Here is a 17,656-nt window from a genome sequence, read left to right as displayed (position 1 = left end):
GCCATTGATGTTTTGTCGATGATCTCAACGAATTGGTTCCAGAACCTGGGCCAATCTTCGTAAGTTCCATCGAAACGCGAAATATTGAGCTTCGGTAATTTCGCAGGGGGAACATGACCTGACGCAGATCCGCTGGCTGTAAACTTGTTTTCCTCTTCGGCTTGTTTCTTTGCGGTCTGTAATTCTGTCTGGAATTTCATCTTAGTTTCAAAAAGTTTTTGTTCAAAGTCTAGTTCCTTTTCTTGTTTTTTGAGTAGCTCTTCTTGGCGAAGCTCTTCTAGAGTTTCTTTCAGGCTCTTAACGCTTTCGTCAGCAGCTAAGATTTTTCCATCCACTTCAGTGATCCACAGGTTGAGATCCTCGGGACTTTCTTTCGCTGCAATTTTTGTCTCCTCCACAACTCGCTTGCATTGATCCGCTTCGGCTGTAAGGACTTTTAGGGCGGTGAGGTGGCGTTCGATGGCGGTTTCATTCCTTAAAGCGTTGATCGACTCGGTTCTATCCGCGGCTAGATTCAGTTGCGTTAATTTAGTTTCCAATGCTTCCATGGTTTCGGTTAAAGAGTCCCGTCGGAGGTGCCAGGTGTGGGAAAACGCTCGCCTCCAAAGCGGTATTTCCACACGAAATCGACAAGGCAGATAACGAAAACGACAGTGAATTCGGGCAAACGATTATACTCACAAGTTCCTCTGGTTTAATTGGTTAACAGGCTTCTTGGTACAGGCTTTAGGCATAGATCTACGGCTGATTAAACTCACAATATCCTCAACAAATGGCTCGACTCAACTCATAAAAACTCTCTGATTGGAACAACTACTCGACTCGATACTGATCAATACACAACTAAAGGCTAATCACAAGGCATTCTCAATTTGTACTCTAAGGATTGCATGCAGACAAGCAAAATTCTAGTTTCCGGCGTTGACACTTATCTTTCACACTTTTATCACTTAATTATGAGATGTCACTCATTCTAAATTGTAGGTCCCAGTCTCCGACACTTTTTAAGTTAGAAAAAGAGATGACTCCAAGAAGAGATGAACCCGTCAAGCGGGGACCTTACCACTAGAGTAGCGACGACTGGCTGCCAGATTTTGCGATTTTTTGGGCTAGAGTATATATCCTAACCCAAATATAAAGGCTAACAGCAAGCTGCCCAACCTAAATTAGGTTAAGTGCAGATCTACTGAGGCCAACCGAAGAGCTTGTAGGCTGACCGGGGCACCATTTTATTAGTTACCAGTCTGTCACGGCTAGTATCCGCCATCTTGAAGTGGGCACCACTGAGGTTCCTGATTAAGGACTTTGAAAGGAACCTTACGCAAACACGACAACGACGGAACGTTTAATGAGCAAAACAACGGCTCTGCACGTGCGTTAAAAACTTAAGTACATCTCTTGTTCCTGCGTTAAGACTTTATTGCGTTTATTTGACATCCTTTGCAAAACAACACCGTGAAATGACCAAATTCAAAGTGCACTGCTCACCAAACGTTTTGGTTTTCGACGTTCTCGTCTCCGTTGTCGTTGTACTTGCGTTAAGCCGCGGGAGGATAGAGCGACGGCAAGCGGCGAGCGGGGCGAGCAAAGTGTGCCACGCGAGGATTGCCCTCTCATTCGACGCTCACGCTATCCTCCGGCGGCTGACCTGAATAGAGCTTGCTCGGAGGCTACGATTGACGTTACATATGTAATATACGATTAAAAGTTAATCGAGGTTTTCATCTCGCTCGTTGAAAATGCTTTTAAAAGGAAATTTTAAGCTCAGGGTAAATAAGAGTCAAGTCAAAACTGGCGAGAATTTTTTTATTTTCAAAAGTTCTTTTATTGATTGGTAATTACATGGAAGCTGGAATTAAAGTTCACACTAATCCCGGGTAACTTAATCGTGCTTCGAACAATGCACGGAACATTTTGGGCTCCTCACCAAAATAAAGCTGACCTTTTTGACAAAGACGGTCTGTATTAGTTTTTACAGTAACCGCCAAAATTCCCGCCCGCTGATTGGCTCGTAGCTATTGTCTATAAGAATACAGACAACAAAAATGACGTCAGATGTAACGCGCGCGCTTCTCAACAGGAAATAAAGCCAATTCCATGTTATTGTAAAAAACAAATCGACGGCAGTTTTCTATGGTCTATACTCTAATAGACCATAAAATGACGCCATAAAATGTTCAAAACTTGACAGTGAAACCACTCGCCTGCGGCTCGTGGAACCACTTGAGTTTTGAACATTTTATGGTCTATAGGAGAATGGACCAAATAAAACTGCCGTCGATCTGTTGAATATTACTCAGCAGAGCATTCATTCTTTTTTAAGTTCTAACATTTCGAGAGACCTCCTACTGTTGGCTGAAAATGATCGAGATTTCCGAATCTAAGCATTTTCTGGACACGAAAATGTTTACACACTTCCGAACATTCCCGGAGAAAAATCTGAAGACATTTCCGCTAGAATTGTCTCGAAATACATTTGACGAATTTTCCCTGGAATTTCATTTGTAAATCATGAGAAAATCAAACAAGGATATTCCTACGTCTACGAAGATTCTATGCTATACATTTACACAAGCTTACTTACAGAATCCTTGTATGGGACGTTTATAGTGCTGGAGGCTGTTGAGGCAGAACCTCGGCTTGCAAGTGTGGACATGACTCTCTCTAATGTCATAAGTGATTTGTCGGCATCAGACGTGGGACAGCTGTCAGCACACTGCAAAAGATGTTTTAAATGCAGTTGTTTACTTTTTAGAAACCAATTGACATAAAATACGTGATGACAATACTCAACGCATTTTCACGATTGGAAGGCGCTCAGTTAAAAAGCAAACTCCAAGAACGTATTTGGCGATGCTTTATAGTCCCGAATTGGCCTTACTGTATAAAGGAAAGAAGAAAGGAACGAAGGAAGGAAGGGAGAAAGGAGGGAGGGAGGGAGGGAGGGAGGGAGGGAGGGAGGGAGGAGGGAAGAGGAAAGGTAATACTTATGGTTGGTTTTGTCAAAGTGCAAAACCACTAAAAAATAACAAAGACTTTGTGCCATTCTTTTAAAAACATTTCTGTGAGCCTGTGATATTTCAAATTTACGTTCTACATTCAGTTGTTGCACGAGACTGTCCTTGCTAATAGATAATGCAAAGGTTTTATAATTATTACAGACAAGTAAACTTAAAAAGCACTTGTTCTCAGTTAGCAGAAAATTGCGAAAGATGACATTCACGTTCAAAAACAATTTAAAAAGACTAAAGGAAAACAAAAAACTAACAAAACAAAATTCTCACCTCATCATGTATACTTTTGCTTCCTGCCAAATCCACGAGTTGAATGACGCTCACCATTTCACAAGGCAAACCATCTTCAAGCCGAGCCTAAATGAAATTTGAAAAAACTTTTTATAAACTCCCTTCACGAAAAATACTGCGGGTTATTAAACATGGTTAATAAGCTACATGTTTATTGTATTGTAAAGTAAAACCCTACACCCTAACTTAAACAATCCTTATCTGGTTCATTATGCTGTGTGATAATGAAAATTAAACTGGTCAAGGAGACTAGTTGTACCCTTGAAAGAAAAAAAGATGATGCTTTTAATTACTGATATATTAAGCCTACGTTTAGTATGAGCACAATTTAAATGTTAGTCAGGAAGGGCAATAAGTACCTTTATTTTTTGTTTATTTGAAACGTTAATGCATTCTACGTTAATGCATTCTAACACAGGATCACAAAAAATTTTAGTCACCTCGCCAAGTTTCAAAGCAAATGAGGACAAAATATCCAAATGATAGCTTTTTCATATTGAAAAAGAGAGAGAGAGAGTTTGTATGTGGAATCCTGTCTACATGCCAGTTATTATTTTTCTTTCTTTTCCGTGCTTGTATAGGTGAATCAAACGATAAAATAAAATCATTTTGCCTGGATGTCAGTAAAGTCCTCTAAAACTTGGTTGAGTTGCTAATGATCCATCAATTTTTCACCTGTACTGAGTCCTGTCGCATTCAAATTGCTTTAAAATAAGTCAAATGTTAACTAATTAATTACCTGGGTAAACCTCATGGTAAAAATTGTATGTGAACTACTTGAAATTGAATCTGAGGCCCTTGAGCATATTGACCTGTGTAGAAGAAAAAAGTATTCATTAGTGCACGATCCCCTCATGCATGAATATTGTATGAAATAATAGTAATTGGCATGATTACTTAATGAGTACAACCTGTCCACAGCTTTCTATGCAGGTGTAGGTACATAACGTGATATCATCCTCTTGATCACGACTGACGAAAAATGACTTTTCAACTGATCCGAGCACTGTACCTACATCATGTATACTGTAAACCATTTTGAGGAATTTACAATCTTGGATGGAATAAAAAGAAAAATGAGCCTTCCCTCCTCCTGAAAACAATGATGAATTCTCACTGCAACAAAATATGTCCAAGTTGTGCCATTCCCCCCCCCCCCCCCCCCCATCATTGGAATGGGGAAGCAGTGATGGTGCTGTGGTGAGACCAGTCGCCTCCCACCAATGTGGCCCAGGTTTGATTCCTGGACTTGGAGTCATAATTATGAGGGTTGAGTTTGCTGTTGGTTCTTGCCCTTGCTTCCAGAGGTTTTTCTCTGGGTACCCAGGTTTTCCTAGGCTCGATAACCAGCCACTGTTAATGCCAGACCCGAGGGAGTGGTGGAAATCGAGCATAAGGTTTACGCCTCTCCTCAAAAACCAACACTCAGTCCTAAATTCCAATTCAATCTGGAAAGTGTCCCCAATTAGTGCTCTGCACCAGGGTTTTTGTTAGAGCAGGGACACAGGGACCATTACTGGCCTATTATATACTTCATCCCGGCTATTTTTACACTGTATACAGAAGGGCGAGAGCAAATCTACCATGTGTTCCCGCTGCTTAGTTAAATTTGGTCCCTTGGTCCCTCCTAATCAAATACTTAACAAAAACCCTGCTGCACTCAATACACTGACACTTAAATAAAGTGATTTATATATATTTATTTAGGGGGAAGTCAGTGGCCTTATAATTTTTTGTTTCTTAAATGTGTCCACAATTGGAATCTCGGAGAGAATGAAATAATAGAATTGAAGCCCACCCCTTCCCTCCCCTCCCCCTGAAATCAAATGATGAATTCAAGTTAAAACAAAATGAAAAGGAAAAGGGGTAGTCTTAATATTTCTTGATTTAAAGTGTCCAAGAATGTAGCCTGTATTGATCCAGTATGAATGGTAGGAATCTATTTTTTTTTTCAATCGCAGTTATAATAAAGGGCATCACAAATCAGCTCACCTATTTTTCTTTCCTTTTTCAATTAACCCAAAAAGTTCACTAACATCAGTAACGATGTGTTTAGTTAACTTGTCGACATACACGCCAAGCTCACGATGTTCACGTACTGTAAAAAAAGCAAATTAAAATAAACACTTAAATGTGAAGTCAATTATATATTATATGTTTAAATATATGCATGCATTCATGATTGCACATATTCTACCACTACTACTAAGCATGCAATTGGATATGAGATGATAGATCGCCAATGAGGCACATTTAGCACAGAGTTCAAAGCTGATAATCATCCCTGGCCATATCCAACAAGCATGAGTGCATGGAATGATTGTTTTAATTAAACCAACCAAGAAATTTTTATTGGGCATAACATGTAGATCTAGCTCATTCATTGCAAGAAAAACCAGAAGAGAAAATATAATTATATATCCTGAACCATTCTTAACCAAGACTTCTTTTATACCTCGCAGTGAGTCCTGCCAGTTCCGCCTTCTTCCCAGCAAATCCTTCACAAATTCTTTGTGTATTTCAAGAAAACTAAATAAACAGAACAAATAAAAGTGAGGTTCAGGATTTTAAATTTACGTGGTGCGTGGAAAAAGGCCCTAACGTGACTCTTGATCTCACATTAAATTCTCCCCATTTTTACAAGGAATCATGAGATAAATTGGAAGGAGAATCTAGTAGATTTATCAGACACGTACTGGATTTTCCCTACATGTATCTGTTACAGGTCAAATTTATTTTCAGGTTAAATGTATTTCAACCTAGGTCATTTTTTTAAACCTACAGTAGGTTAATATTACCGATTAGGCGTAAGCAATGGTTTAAGGGTTAGGGTTTGGTTGGGGTTTTGGTGACCTACATGTACCATGACAATAATTGAACAGAGGACATGCTTTAAGGATCACCAGGGTTACTGATTAGGTCTAAGCGATGATTAAAGGGTTGGGGTTTGGTTGGGGTTTTAGTGATCTACCATTACGATAATTGAACAAAGGACATGCTTTAAGGATCACCAGGGTTACTGATTAGGTCTAAGCGATGATTAAAGGGTTAGGGTTTGGTTGGGGTTTTAGTGATCTACCATTACGATAATTGAACAAAGGGCATGCTTAAAGGGTCACCAGGGTTACTGATTAGGTCTAAGCGATGATTAAAGCGTTAGGGTTTTGTTCAACTATGCATGTACAAAGTTTTGCATAACTTAAGTTTTGGCCGAGGAGGCCTGGGTGCCACATGAGTAAGAAAAAAAAGAAATGGGAAAAACCGCTGGATTTTGTAGCTTGAAGGCTCGTTTTTAGTCCTTTGGGCATTCACTTCGGGAGCTACCGAAAGCGTGTTGAATAAGTTCGGTTTCTTTCGTTTGGAAAAAGGTGAGATCTTTTGGATGAGGACCTGAAGCGACTTCAAACGAATGGAACAATAGTGCAATAAAGCAACCATGAGCGGCAGAGTTTATTATCGTATCCTTTTGTTCTTGATGTGTGAATGAACTGCATAGGATGACTTGGGACTTTACATGCATTCAGTTTTTTTCGCAAAACATTTCCAAGTTCGATATGTATTTATGAAAATAGAGCATTTTGAGAGCTTCAAAAAGAGATCTTGAACAAGGCTTTTTGGTCAATGTAGACCGAAGTTCGATGTTTGTTTGTTGATTGTCAGTTCGAACTGCAAAGTTAATTTATGCGAAGCCGTCTTCTTCCGACGCGTGTGTGAATTCCCGAAGGTATTATTGCAGAGATTCTTGAATGAAATTTAAGTCCATCCCGAAAATGTTGCTTTTTTAAATTTGTATTTTTTGACGAGAAGGTCGATTTGACGGCCTTAAAATGTGGTCTAAATGAGTTTCTGTGGTCGAGATTTCTCAACGTTGCGCCGTCTGACACTTCCGCAGCCGACTGCTCCTTCTCGCTTAGATTTTGAATTATTGAAGTTATTCCCTACAGAGTAAAAAAGTTGTTAGATGAATTTCACTTTCTTCTTTAAATAAATTGAATGAAGCCTGGATTTTTGATATTACTACAAACACTGAGCATCCTGAGTTCTTGATATTAACAGCCGTGTTTACGTTTAAAATTCGAGATCGTTCCGATAAGCGTGTGCTTGATCATAAGCATAAAATAAACTATAAAAGTTGAGAGATTATCAAAGAAAAGTTGCAGTCCGACAGCTTTGAAAAGTTTTTTGTGAATGAAACTGAGCTATTGTTCATTCTCAGATGATAAACAAAAGGAAATTGTCACACATTTCCTCAAAGGGCCTTCCAATTTCTATAGTTGTCTTACATTCCCGAGTGAATCGGCAATGAGTCTAAACAATAGCATGGATATATGAATACAAAACGACCCACGAGACGTGGGTACACACTTAAATCGACGTGAAGTTGTCACGGATATCTGCAACGATTCCACGATGGCCTAGTGGTATAGGTGATGGATAACAAACCCGGAGGTCAAGAGTTCAAGCCCTGAGTAAGTAAAGACAAATTAAGGTGGCCGAACACAGTTTGCGCGCGCTTTACAGATTCTGTTAGTAGGGACTTTACGCAAACACGACGCCGACGGCCACGAAAACATCAATAAAGAAAAGGCTTAATGAGCTAAACAATGCTGTGCACGTGCATTACAAATTTTGATACGTTTCGTCGGCCAAACAACAACGTGAAATGCCCAAATTCAAGGTTTTATGGAGAGCGTGAGCACATGACAGTAAATTTTCATTCTCTGTGCTAACTTGAAGACCGTTCCCACCAGTTCTGTTACTGGATAGTTCGGCTACATTGTAGAAGTTGAACGAATTGGAATAAGCGCAAAGTAGTAAAAGTAACACGAACTTGTATTTTCAAGTGACGTTTTCGTTGGCGTTGCCGTCGTGGTTGCGTAAAGTCCCCAGTGATGCTATTAAGCGCGCGCTAGGGTTGTGGTACGTAAATACAGCGGTAGATAAAGTGATCCCTCAATTTCACATGAAATGGATAATAAAGGTAAGTTAACTAATCTGTTCATTGGCGGTACCATAACGATAGCTCCTCCGTTAAAAAACACATCTCTTCCTGCCAGAACAACGACCATAAAGGCATTAACATCAAAATTATAGGGGGCTTCACACTAGAGCTTGTAAGTATAATCTAAGTGCACTTGAAACCTACTTTGAGCGTGAAAGGGTAAAACCTACCAACTTGAACTTTACTTAGTGTCCATGGAAACTTTCGTAGTTCAAAGAAGCCGAAGTACGCCGCCAAGTATGGCCAACACCACACTTGAGAACGTACTTGACCAATAGGAAAAGGGAAACCAACTGAAAGCCACGTGCTGCGGTGCCAGGACAGATAAACATTTGTTGGCTTCACACTACAAGCTAAGTTAGTTTCAAGTAAGCACTTGATTCAAGTGCACTTGAAAATCTCAAGTCGCACTTTAGAAAACTTGGCTTCACACCTGGTGACAAAGTATACACTTGAAGCACAAGCTTTCAATCATCGTTCGCGGTTAAATCAGAAATGCGACTGCTCGCCGGAAAATCATGAAGCCTTTACAACGGAAAAACGTTTTGTGTTGTTTACTCTTTATTTTGTCTTTAATTTTAACTCAGAGAGTTTTAACATTACAGGAAATGCATAGGTACTTCATTGTTTACGAGTACTTGGCGACAAAACAAAAGAACAGGTGACATCTTCTGAACTGAAAATCGATGGTTCAGGCTGTCCGTAAAGATGAAATTCAAATAAGATCGTAAGTTTAAATCGGCTTTTCCTTCTTTTTTATGTTTACTTACAAAAAAGACTGTTCCATGGAGTCCTCATACTGCGAGGCGTATCTCCAACCATCCATTTTGATTTTTTTTTTTTTTTAATTAATTTTAGTTCACGGCAAAATGTTTATCTGTCCTGGCACCGCAGCACGTGGCTTTCAATTGGTTTCCCTTTCCCTATTGGTCAAGTACGTTCTCAAGTGTGGTGTTGGCCATACTTGGCGGCGTACTTCGGCTTCTTTGAACTGCGAAAGTTTCCATGGACACTAAGTAAAGTTCAAGTTGGTAGGTTTTACCCCTTCACACTCAAAGTAGGTTTCAAGTGCACTTAGATTATACTTACAAGCTCTAGTGTGAAGCCCCCTATTTTGCCGTGAACTAAAATTAATCCAAAAAAAAAAAAATCAAAATGGATGGCTTGAGATACGCGTCACAGTTCGAGGACTCCATGGAAGTCTTTTTTGTAAGTAAACATAAAAAAGAAGGAAAAGCCGATTTAAACTTACGATCTTTTTTGAATTTCATCTTTACGGACAACCTGAACCATCGATTTTCAGTTCAGAAGATGGCGCCTGTTCTTTTGTTTTGTCGCCAAGTACTCGTAAACAATGAAGTACCTATGCATTTCCTGTAATGTTAAAACTCTCTGAGTTAAAATTAAAGACAAAATAAAGAGTAAACAGCATAAAACGTTTTTCCGTTGTAAAGGCTCCATGATTTTCCGGCGAGCAGTCGCATTTCTGATTTAACCGCGAACGATGATTGACAGCTTGTGCTTCAAGTGTATACTTTGTCACCAGGTGTGAAGCCAAGTTTTCTAAAGTGCGACTTGAGATTTTCAAGTGCACTTGAATCAAGTGCTTACTTGAAACTAACTTAGCTTGTAGTGTGAAGCCAACAAACCGAAAACGATCCCGCTAATCTACGCCTCTACGAAGCATTCTACATCAGAAAATACAAGCCGACACTCAATTCCCGAGAGGAATGTACTGAATTTGCGGAACTGCTATTTTAATATTTAATTTTAGAGACTACAATCCATCATTAGAACCTTGTATACGCTCGCAGTTTATTTCTATAGCTTTCACACATACGTCACATTTTTTACACATTTCACCCTTCACCCTACACTCTCTTTGTATATATATAGCGCGCGCGTTTTTCTCATCCCTGATGATGCCGTTGATCGGCGAAAGCTTGGATATTAGTTTTTACTTTTAACAGCAGTGTAAGGCCTCAATTGAGCAGTTTTATATATCTAAATAACTAAGTTTCTCGTTTCTAGACTCTTTTTCTTTTCTTTCCGAGCAAAAAAGTCATTCACCAAGACCTTTTGCATGCTTTTCAACTTTGCCATGAAACCCAATTAAAGCCACGCATGCGCATTTGACCAAAAAATTGCGACTGGTTGTTTTCGTGGAAATGAACTGTTTTCTAAGGAACCGCTCATTAGAATTTCGTAAAATTTGGCATGAAAATAGGTCCCTAAAAGCGTAACTCGCCTACAAAGAGAAACCTAGAGCTAACAGAGGGTACTGTATCTTCACAAAACATTAAAATGCAAAATCAATATTTACAGGAGATCTGTCCGTTAAAATTACATGAAAATAGTGCAACTGTGTCAGTGTTTTGTGAGTTTATCTGGATACAAAAAATGAAAAAAATCTAATGAGTACATTTTCTAAAAATAAAGGAAACCTACAATATATGGACGTTTAATAGTTAGCTGCGTTGCCATGGAAACGGTACTTAGCTCGACAAGACGTACGAAAATCCATTCTTTCTTAGTTAGTCTTACACCATACCAATTTTGGGCGCCCAGAAGTACATAGTTTCCAAATAACGTCTTCTAACGCCTGTACACTAAAAAAACTTTATTCGGCCACCTTAAAATCTTTCTTTCGTTGTTTCTTGCTAAACATTAAATTGGGGGTAAGCAGTAGGTAGTGGGGGAGGTAAAGAAGAACACGAGGGGGGGGGGGGGGTGAATACGAAAATAAGAGAGGGGAGGTTGGTGGGAAAAAGGGAGGAGGAGTTTTTTATTACCTAGGTTAAAAAAAATAACCTAGTTTGATTTAAAATTTCCCTAGTTAGGAAGCTGTACCAGCCACACAGACTATTACACCTTCCAAAGCTTTAACCCTTCGGAAAAAAAGTGGTGGATGGTTGGGGGGGGGGGGGGGGCAGCTTTCATTTTTACAAATCAAGGTTTTCAGTAGCTGTTCCAACACTCCTTTTTTTCACAGGTACATTGCTGTTAACTAGAAAATTATTTCAATTTTCCATGAGACATTGCCATAGTGACCAAGTTTTCACAGGTACAGTAAGTTGTCCAGAATGTAAGTTTTGTTCAATGGTATCTTTTTTCTTCTCAAGTGAGTCTGTACATACTACTGTATTTTAGCAATCTATACCTTCAACGATTTCAATTAATTTTGGTTTAATTGAGGCGACTTACAAGAATGACATTAGAGAGCTACAGCTGTAATGTGGCAAACCACAAATAATGGCATGACTATCAATATGAGACCACCTTATCTTTGGCAGTATGATTATGGCAGTATGGGTAACTGTGTAGCAATTAAGGTTGAAATGTTGAAACAGAACAAAACCTGACCCTCCATCTCCTTTGTACTATAGCTATGATGGGGATATGAGTTTGCTTGTACACCTGTACGTCCAAGGGTTAATATTAATAATCAAGTGAGGTGGGAAGGAGCTTTTTTGTACACAAGCACAGACAAACAACAATTACAGTCAACTCCCTTTACAGCGGACACCCTCGGTACCGCGAGTAAGTGTCCTTAATAGTGATCTCGAGTCTATAATAGCTGGCATTTATTTCAGTCAAACATCTATAATTAATTTTTACCAGGGTGTTAATTAGTTGCTGTCCATATAATCGGGGTGTCCGTAATAGCTAGGTATCCACAAGGCGAGAGTTGATAGTTTACATTATTTTAGTTTACCTTATTTCAGCTCTGAAGGATGTTTCGTCATCATAACAAGATGCTTTTTTGAAAAGATTCTCACAAATCCATGATGTAAGACCCTGGCATTTATCTGTTCCATACATAACGTGCGTTTTACCACTACCACATGCTCCATAGCTAAACACGCAAGTATTGTAACCACCAAAGCACGATGAAAGTACAAACTGGCCAACATCTTCCAAAACCTAGGAAAATTAAAATGCATTTTGTATATTTAGTATTTACTCAAAGCTAGATCACATTATGTCTACAAAAGTAATTGATTTTGTGCTTACAAGGCTCTGAAAAAACTTTGGGTTCAAAGCAATAAATAGATCCAACTTATTAACCACGCAGGAGGGCCGTACTGGGAGAATATCGGCCTGAGGTCTTGACAGTACAGACTGAGCATATAGCGAGCTCCATACAATAAGACCAAGGGCCAATATTCTCCCAGTATGCCATGGTCATACGGTATCATTCGGGACAATACATGTCCGGTCCAATACTTAGAAAATATTGGACTAGCAATAGAGCCATCTGATTGGCTGATTTTAGTTATTGGCCCTCTGACTGCCTTAGTCCTGTAATAATGCCAATTACCAACAGAACAAGGTTGAGAACTTTTAATGCATTACAACCAAGAAATGTCACACAGAAGCTTGACACCCACTTAGGGCCTTTAGTCTGACTATCCCCTAGAAACTGACCTACCTCCTCCATCCGGTCAGTGCGAGAAATGAAGCTAGCACATACATGACAATGAGACTATGGTAACCACTGACTTCAAATGTTGCAACCTGGCGCTGTCATTGCCTGTCACGCCATTAGCAGCACTGACCTTTTGTCATTGATCAACAGGGGGATGAACTGGGAGTTACGGGCCCGTAGCAAGGCTAAAACAACTGAGGGGGCTCAGCAAAATAGTTAAACAAAACTACCCCCCGTCACCCCCAAAAAAAACAGACTGATTAGGGAGTTTAAGATGCAACGAGAACATAAAAAAAAAAACAGAAAAAAAGTAGATTTTATTAGTAAGTAAAACAATAACTTTGCACCTGCACACTTGCACACTTTTTGGTACATCTTTTTTGCTGTTTCTTTTACGTGGACTACCATGTGAAGTTTCCTAATTTCACGTTTGAAGGAGGACGTAAACAAACGACGACAAATTTTTCTTTCTCTTTTATAATTTGGCTTTAACCGGGCAGTAAGAATCCAACTATGGGAGAATTTTTCTCTGGCTCTTGAGAGGACATATTTGTGTGTCTTTCGACAACGCGCGAACACTAAATTGTTATACGCTAAGGAGGTCTAAGGACATTTGTATGCTATAAATGAGCGGATGCCTTAGAAAACAAGTAGTTTATTTCAACAGCTTTTAGGGCTTAAGATTGGTTGATGTGGATCCATTTTGGTTTTTATTTCCGATTCACAAGGTAGGAGTACCTTTGTTGTTGTTGTTGTTGTTTATAAAAACAAACTGTTAGCGAAAGAAACTGAAAGGTAGTAAACACATTTTTAAAGGGCTGTGAAAAGGCATTTGCAGCGTCAGAGTTTAAGACTGATTGCTGCACATTAATTTGGTTTAATTATTTATTTTTTGGCAAACTGTTTTGTAACTTCCAAAAAATTCTGGGGGGGCTCGAGCCCCCCCTGCCCCTCCCCCTGCTACGGGCCTGAGTTGTAACTATTAAAAATATTATCTTACACTCTAGCTTGATGTTACATTATATTTGTTTTAAATATAATTTCAGTGACTTTCCCAAAAATATTCATTACCTACCCCACGAAGGGGCTAAGGATATTTCTGTGACAATTACACAAGCGTTGTTCTCTCTTTCCTTATTGTTTCTGAATTCATTTTAAACCTTGGACAGTAACCATCCCCTCCCTCCAAAAACAATTTTCTCCCTCACCCCACTTGGCCACAAATTGATGTTTCCTGTAGTTTGTATAAACATCTGTAACAGATTGGGTGAAACATTCACAAGAATGCAGGGATGGCACATTGGTGAGATCACTTGCTTCCCACCAAATGTGGCTCGGGTTCGATTCCCAGACTCGGCGTCCTGTGTGGATTGAGTTCGTTGTTGGTTCTCGTCCCTGCTCCTTTTTCTCTTGATTTTCACCACTCCTTAAAACACTTCTAAATTCTAATTTGATCTGGAAAGTGTCCCCAATTAGTGCTCTGTGCTAAATACATTGACACTTAAATAATGTGATTTATTCATCTTTTTTAAGTGACTTTTTGAACAAGCAACATTTTGTGGATTTTGGAAAAATTGGGGTTAAAGTCTCAATGATTTTAGAGGAAAACTATTATTTAACCAACTTGATGAACCTGTAGTACAGGTGACTGGGAGATTTGATCCGTATCCAGGAGACTATGCTGGTACGTGCAGAATTGGTATATATGGAAAGGCAGGTGATCATAAACTTAAGACAGTCCCTCACTTACAGCTGTTTCTCGTGGTCATTTTTAAACTAATTTGAGACCTGCTGTAGTAACAAGTGTTGGTGTGGTTGTTGCTACGGGTCACAAATTAGCAGCCAGTTGACGGCTATTAATCACAGACATGACTGACAAATATTGAAAGAGTAAAATTGAAATGTAAAAGGTTTAGTAAATTAACACCATCTTGAGTTGAATGGCTGTGCAAACAGAATGTGACATAAAATTGACCCTTACATGCACAGTACGTTTATATTTAACATCCACAGCCCTCAAATAAACGCAAATACCATATAAGCTTAAAAAAATTTATGGAAATTTTTCTAAGGCAAACACAGGAAATCTCTAAGACCCTTGAAAAATAAACCTATGGTTAACTTTAATTATGCTGAGATTGCGAATACCGCACACCACAGAAAATCATCGAAGGTGTCGATCTTGTGGTGAAGAGCTAGCGGACGTTACAATTGCAAGGATAATAAACGTTAAATTTGATCGACGAGCCCTGTATGTTATGAAATACTGTACACTTGATATACGCTTTTTTCGGCTCGACGTGATCGATGAAACGTTCGAAAAATCTCACTCCTCCGATCCGTGAAACAACAAAACAACAATATGAAACATCCGGTTTATAAATTCGTGAAAACACTTCTCGATCGAAAGCGATTGCAACATTTTTTTTAAACGAGAAATGCGAAAATATCAGTAATTACTTTTTTGGGGATCTTATAAAATGTCACCCAACATAACTATGAAACATTTTTATTTTAATGATGAGAAGCGGTAAGACGATGGTGTTTTTATGCCCAAGTAAACGTCTTAATTGGATGAGTTGAAATTTACTTCCACGGGCGAGCTCTTCAACACTAAATTACAGTGAAGAATTTGAGCAAACTAAAGTAATGGATATTATTCCTGCACTGAGCGTGATCGATGTTATTTTTCTGTCTGAGATCCAATATTTTTTCACAAGCTTAAAAGCTTACGGTTTACCTTTGAATTGTCCTCTGGGTTAACTGTGTCCTCTATCGTCTCGCCGCAAAACTTGGGAGATAAAAAGAAAACAATGGCAATGGAATAATTAGTCGATAAACTTACCGATCTGCTTAATGACTCGAATGGAGATTTTTCTCATTCAAGGGCAAGGATTCTGAGCAAAAGCGAAACAGGGAACAAGCACTGCTCAGCAAGCGGTCAAATACAAGCTGATTGCTGAATTCAAAGTATGCTTGCTTGGAGTCATTTTCTTTTCGTGTTTACTGTAATGAATTAAGCTTACCGTGTAATCAAATTTGAACACCTTCTCCTTTCTACTTTCAGGATTTAGCACTCTGATTTCCTTGCCTTGTGTCCACACAACGCGTTCCTCCCCATCTCCGCGTTCTTTCTCGTTCAACGTTCTAACAGACACAGCAACCTTGACTCGCGCTTCTTCGGACGCCATTTCGATGTCCTGCTCGATCGAAATCTCGCGCCAAAACGAATCAACAGTAGGGGCTCATAAAAATGCAAAAGGTATTTTCTCTTTGCTCTAGAGAAACGAACGTCTGGCGAATTACTCGATCCTATCTACTTAAAATACCTCTCAGGATTTGTCGGTGCAGATCGTAGCAATCTCGCATGCAATGTACTCCGGCCGGAAAACCGACGGTCCGCAAGACTCAAAGGTTAGGATATGTGGCGATGCAAGCAACTTCCGGCCGGAAATGACGTTTCCATTCAGTTGTGCTATTAATAACGTGATGTGGGAGGGGGAGGGTAATTTTCACCATGCAAGATATATTATTATTTTTATTATTATTATTATTTTTTTTTTTTTTTTTAAGCATTGCTTGTGTAGGACTATTTTGCGGATAAAATCCTCGGAACAATTTATTTTTTGGGATAAACTAACTTCACCTAAATATTTTATAGGAATCGCCGTTCGTTTTGTTTGGATTAGGGACTTGGGCTTGGCGGAATTTATGGCTCACTGTGAAAAAATGACCCCACCCTATTCAGTTATAACTTTTCTTCCTTCGCGAACACTTTATATAATGTTGAATCGTGCTCCAATCACAGTTGAAACTAATCTGTATCAAATCTAATCACACTTCCTATTCCGCGTAATTATTTAAAATTCTGTTTCAGACTAGCTGTAGTATAGTCAGCTTCAACAAGATACCAGTCGAAACGTGGTGCAGTAATATGCTGTATCTCCATTCAGTTGTGATACACAACATGACAGACAGATTTATTTACGGGCAAATATTTTCCTACCCTGCGAGCAGAGGCCCTTCGATCTTCCTAGATAAGTCTTATCTAGGAAGATCGAAGGGCCTCTGCTCGCATGGTAATATTTTCCTTGAATTAACCCCGGCATAGTAAATCGAATGTCGAAAATCGAACTCAATCGAACTCAATCCGTCGATTGAGTTCGGCAATCGAACGAAATCGAACACCAGACTTTCAGTGAGTTCGATTTCCGAACAAATCGAATTCAATCGAACAAATCGAACTCAATCGAACTCAATCCATCTGATTGTGTTCGATTGAGTTCGGAGACCGAACCCAATCGAACACAATTTACAGTCGAACCAGGTCAAGCGTACCCCCCAGGGAGCCCTGCGTACCCCCCTAGATTCTATTAATGAATCTGTTATTTGAAAATTGAACCCGTTAGTCGTTTGAAGTATTAAAATCAAAATTCGATTTCTGATTGGATTATACGAACAATGCATGAAACCAGAAAACCAGAAAACCCCTCTCTGATAAACATATTCAGGGCGGAAATACTTGATTTATATAATGGTGGATTTTCCAAAAAGCAGATTTCTCGTGATTTACAGGAGTCAACGCGTACTGTCAGAAAGAAAATTCGCCATTTTCAACCGGGAACGGTGTAAGTGGGTCCTGTCGGGTAAGTTTAAACTCACTAATGATCACTAAATGGACATTTACGTTTATACACTGGCGTTTATTCCGTTAGTTATTCAAAAAAAAAAAGCTAAAAAGGATTGGAAGCGTTTTATCATAATAAGCAGTTCTCTTTTTGAGATATATGCAAATTAATTTAGCGTAAAGTATGCGAACTCCAGTGAAAGATGTTCATTTCAATTGACCTTCGACAATGGCAATGACCTTCGGCACATGTGTTGCCGGCTATTCTTCGCGGTATAATGGACAGTCTGGTG

At 39.2% G+C, this 17,656-nt stretch overlaps 1 protein-coding gene across 1 annotated transcript in view; it reads right to left on the bottom strand.

Annotated features, from left to right (window-relative positions):
* Positions 1 to 16,144, bottom strand: part of LOC146468427 (kinesin-like protein KIF16B) — a 26,191-nt gene extending 10,047 nt beyond the window's left edge. The window contains exons 1-8 of the mRNA XM_085124634.1: positions 15,763 to 16,144; positions 15,477 to 15,527; positions 12,023 to 12,231; positions 5,761 to 5,834; positions 5,298 to 5,403; positions 4,045 to 4,117; positions 3,285 to 3,371; positions 2,585 to 2,716 (exon numbers count right to left, since the gene is read on the bottom strand). Of these exons, the coding sequence (XP_084980760.1) occupies positions 2,585 to 2,716; positions 3,285 to 3,371; positions 4,045 to 4,117; positions 5,298 to 5,403; positions 5,761 to 5,834; positions 12,023 to 12,231; positions 15,477 to 15,527; positions 15,763 to 15,927 (897 nt within the window). The 5' untranslated portion in view covers positions 15,928 to 16,144. The remainder of the gene's footprint in view (positions 1 to 2,584; positions 2,717 to 3,284; positions 3,372 to 4,044; positions 4,118 to 5,297; positions 5,404 to 5,760; positions 5,835 to 12,022; positions 12,232 to 15,476; positions 15,528 to 15,762) is intronic.
* Between the last annotated feature and the right edge of the window lie 1,512 nt (positions 16,145 to 17,656).

This window comes from Pavona decussata, unplaced genomic scaffold (genome assembly GCF_977016875.1).
Source record: "Pavona decussata unplaced genomic scaffold, jaPavDecu1.1 SCAFFOLD_131, whole genome shotgun sequence".
In the NCBI taxonomy this organism is placed as follows: domain Eukaryota; kingdom Metazoa; phylum Cnidaria; class Anthozoa; order Scleractinia; family Agariciidae; genus Pavona; species Pavona decussata.
This window is presented reverse-complemented; position numbering and strand designations above follow the sequence as displayed.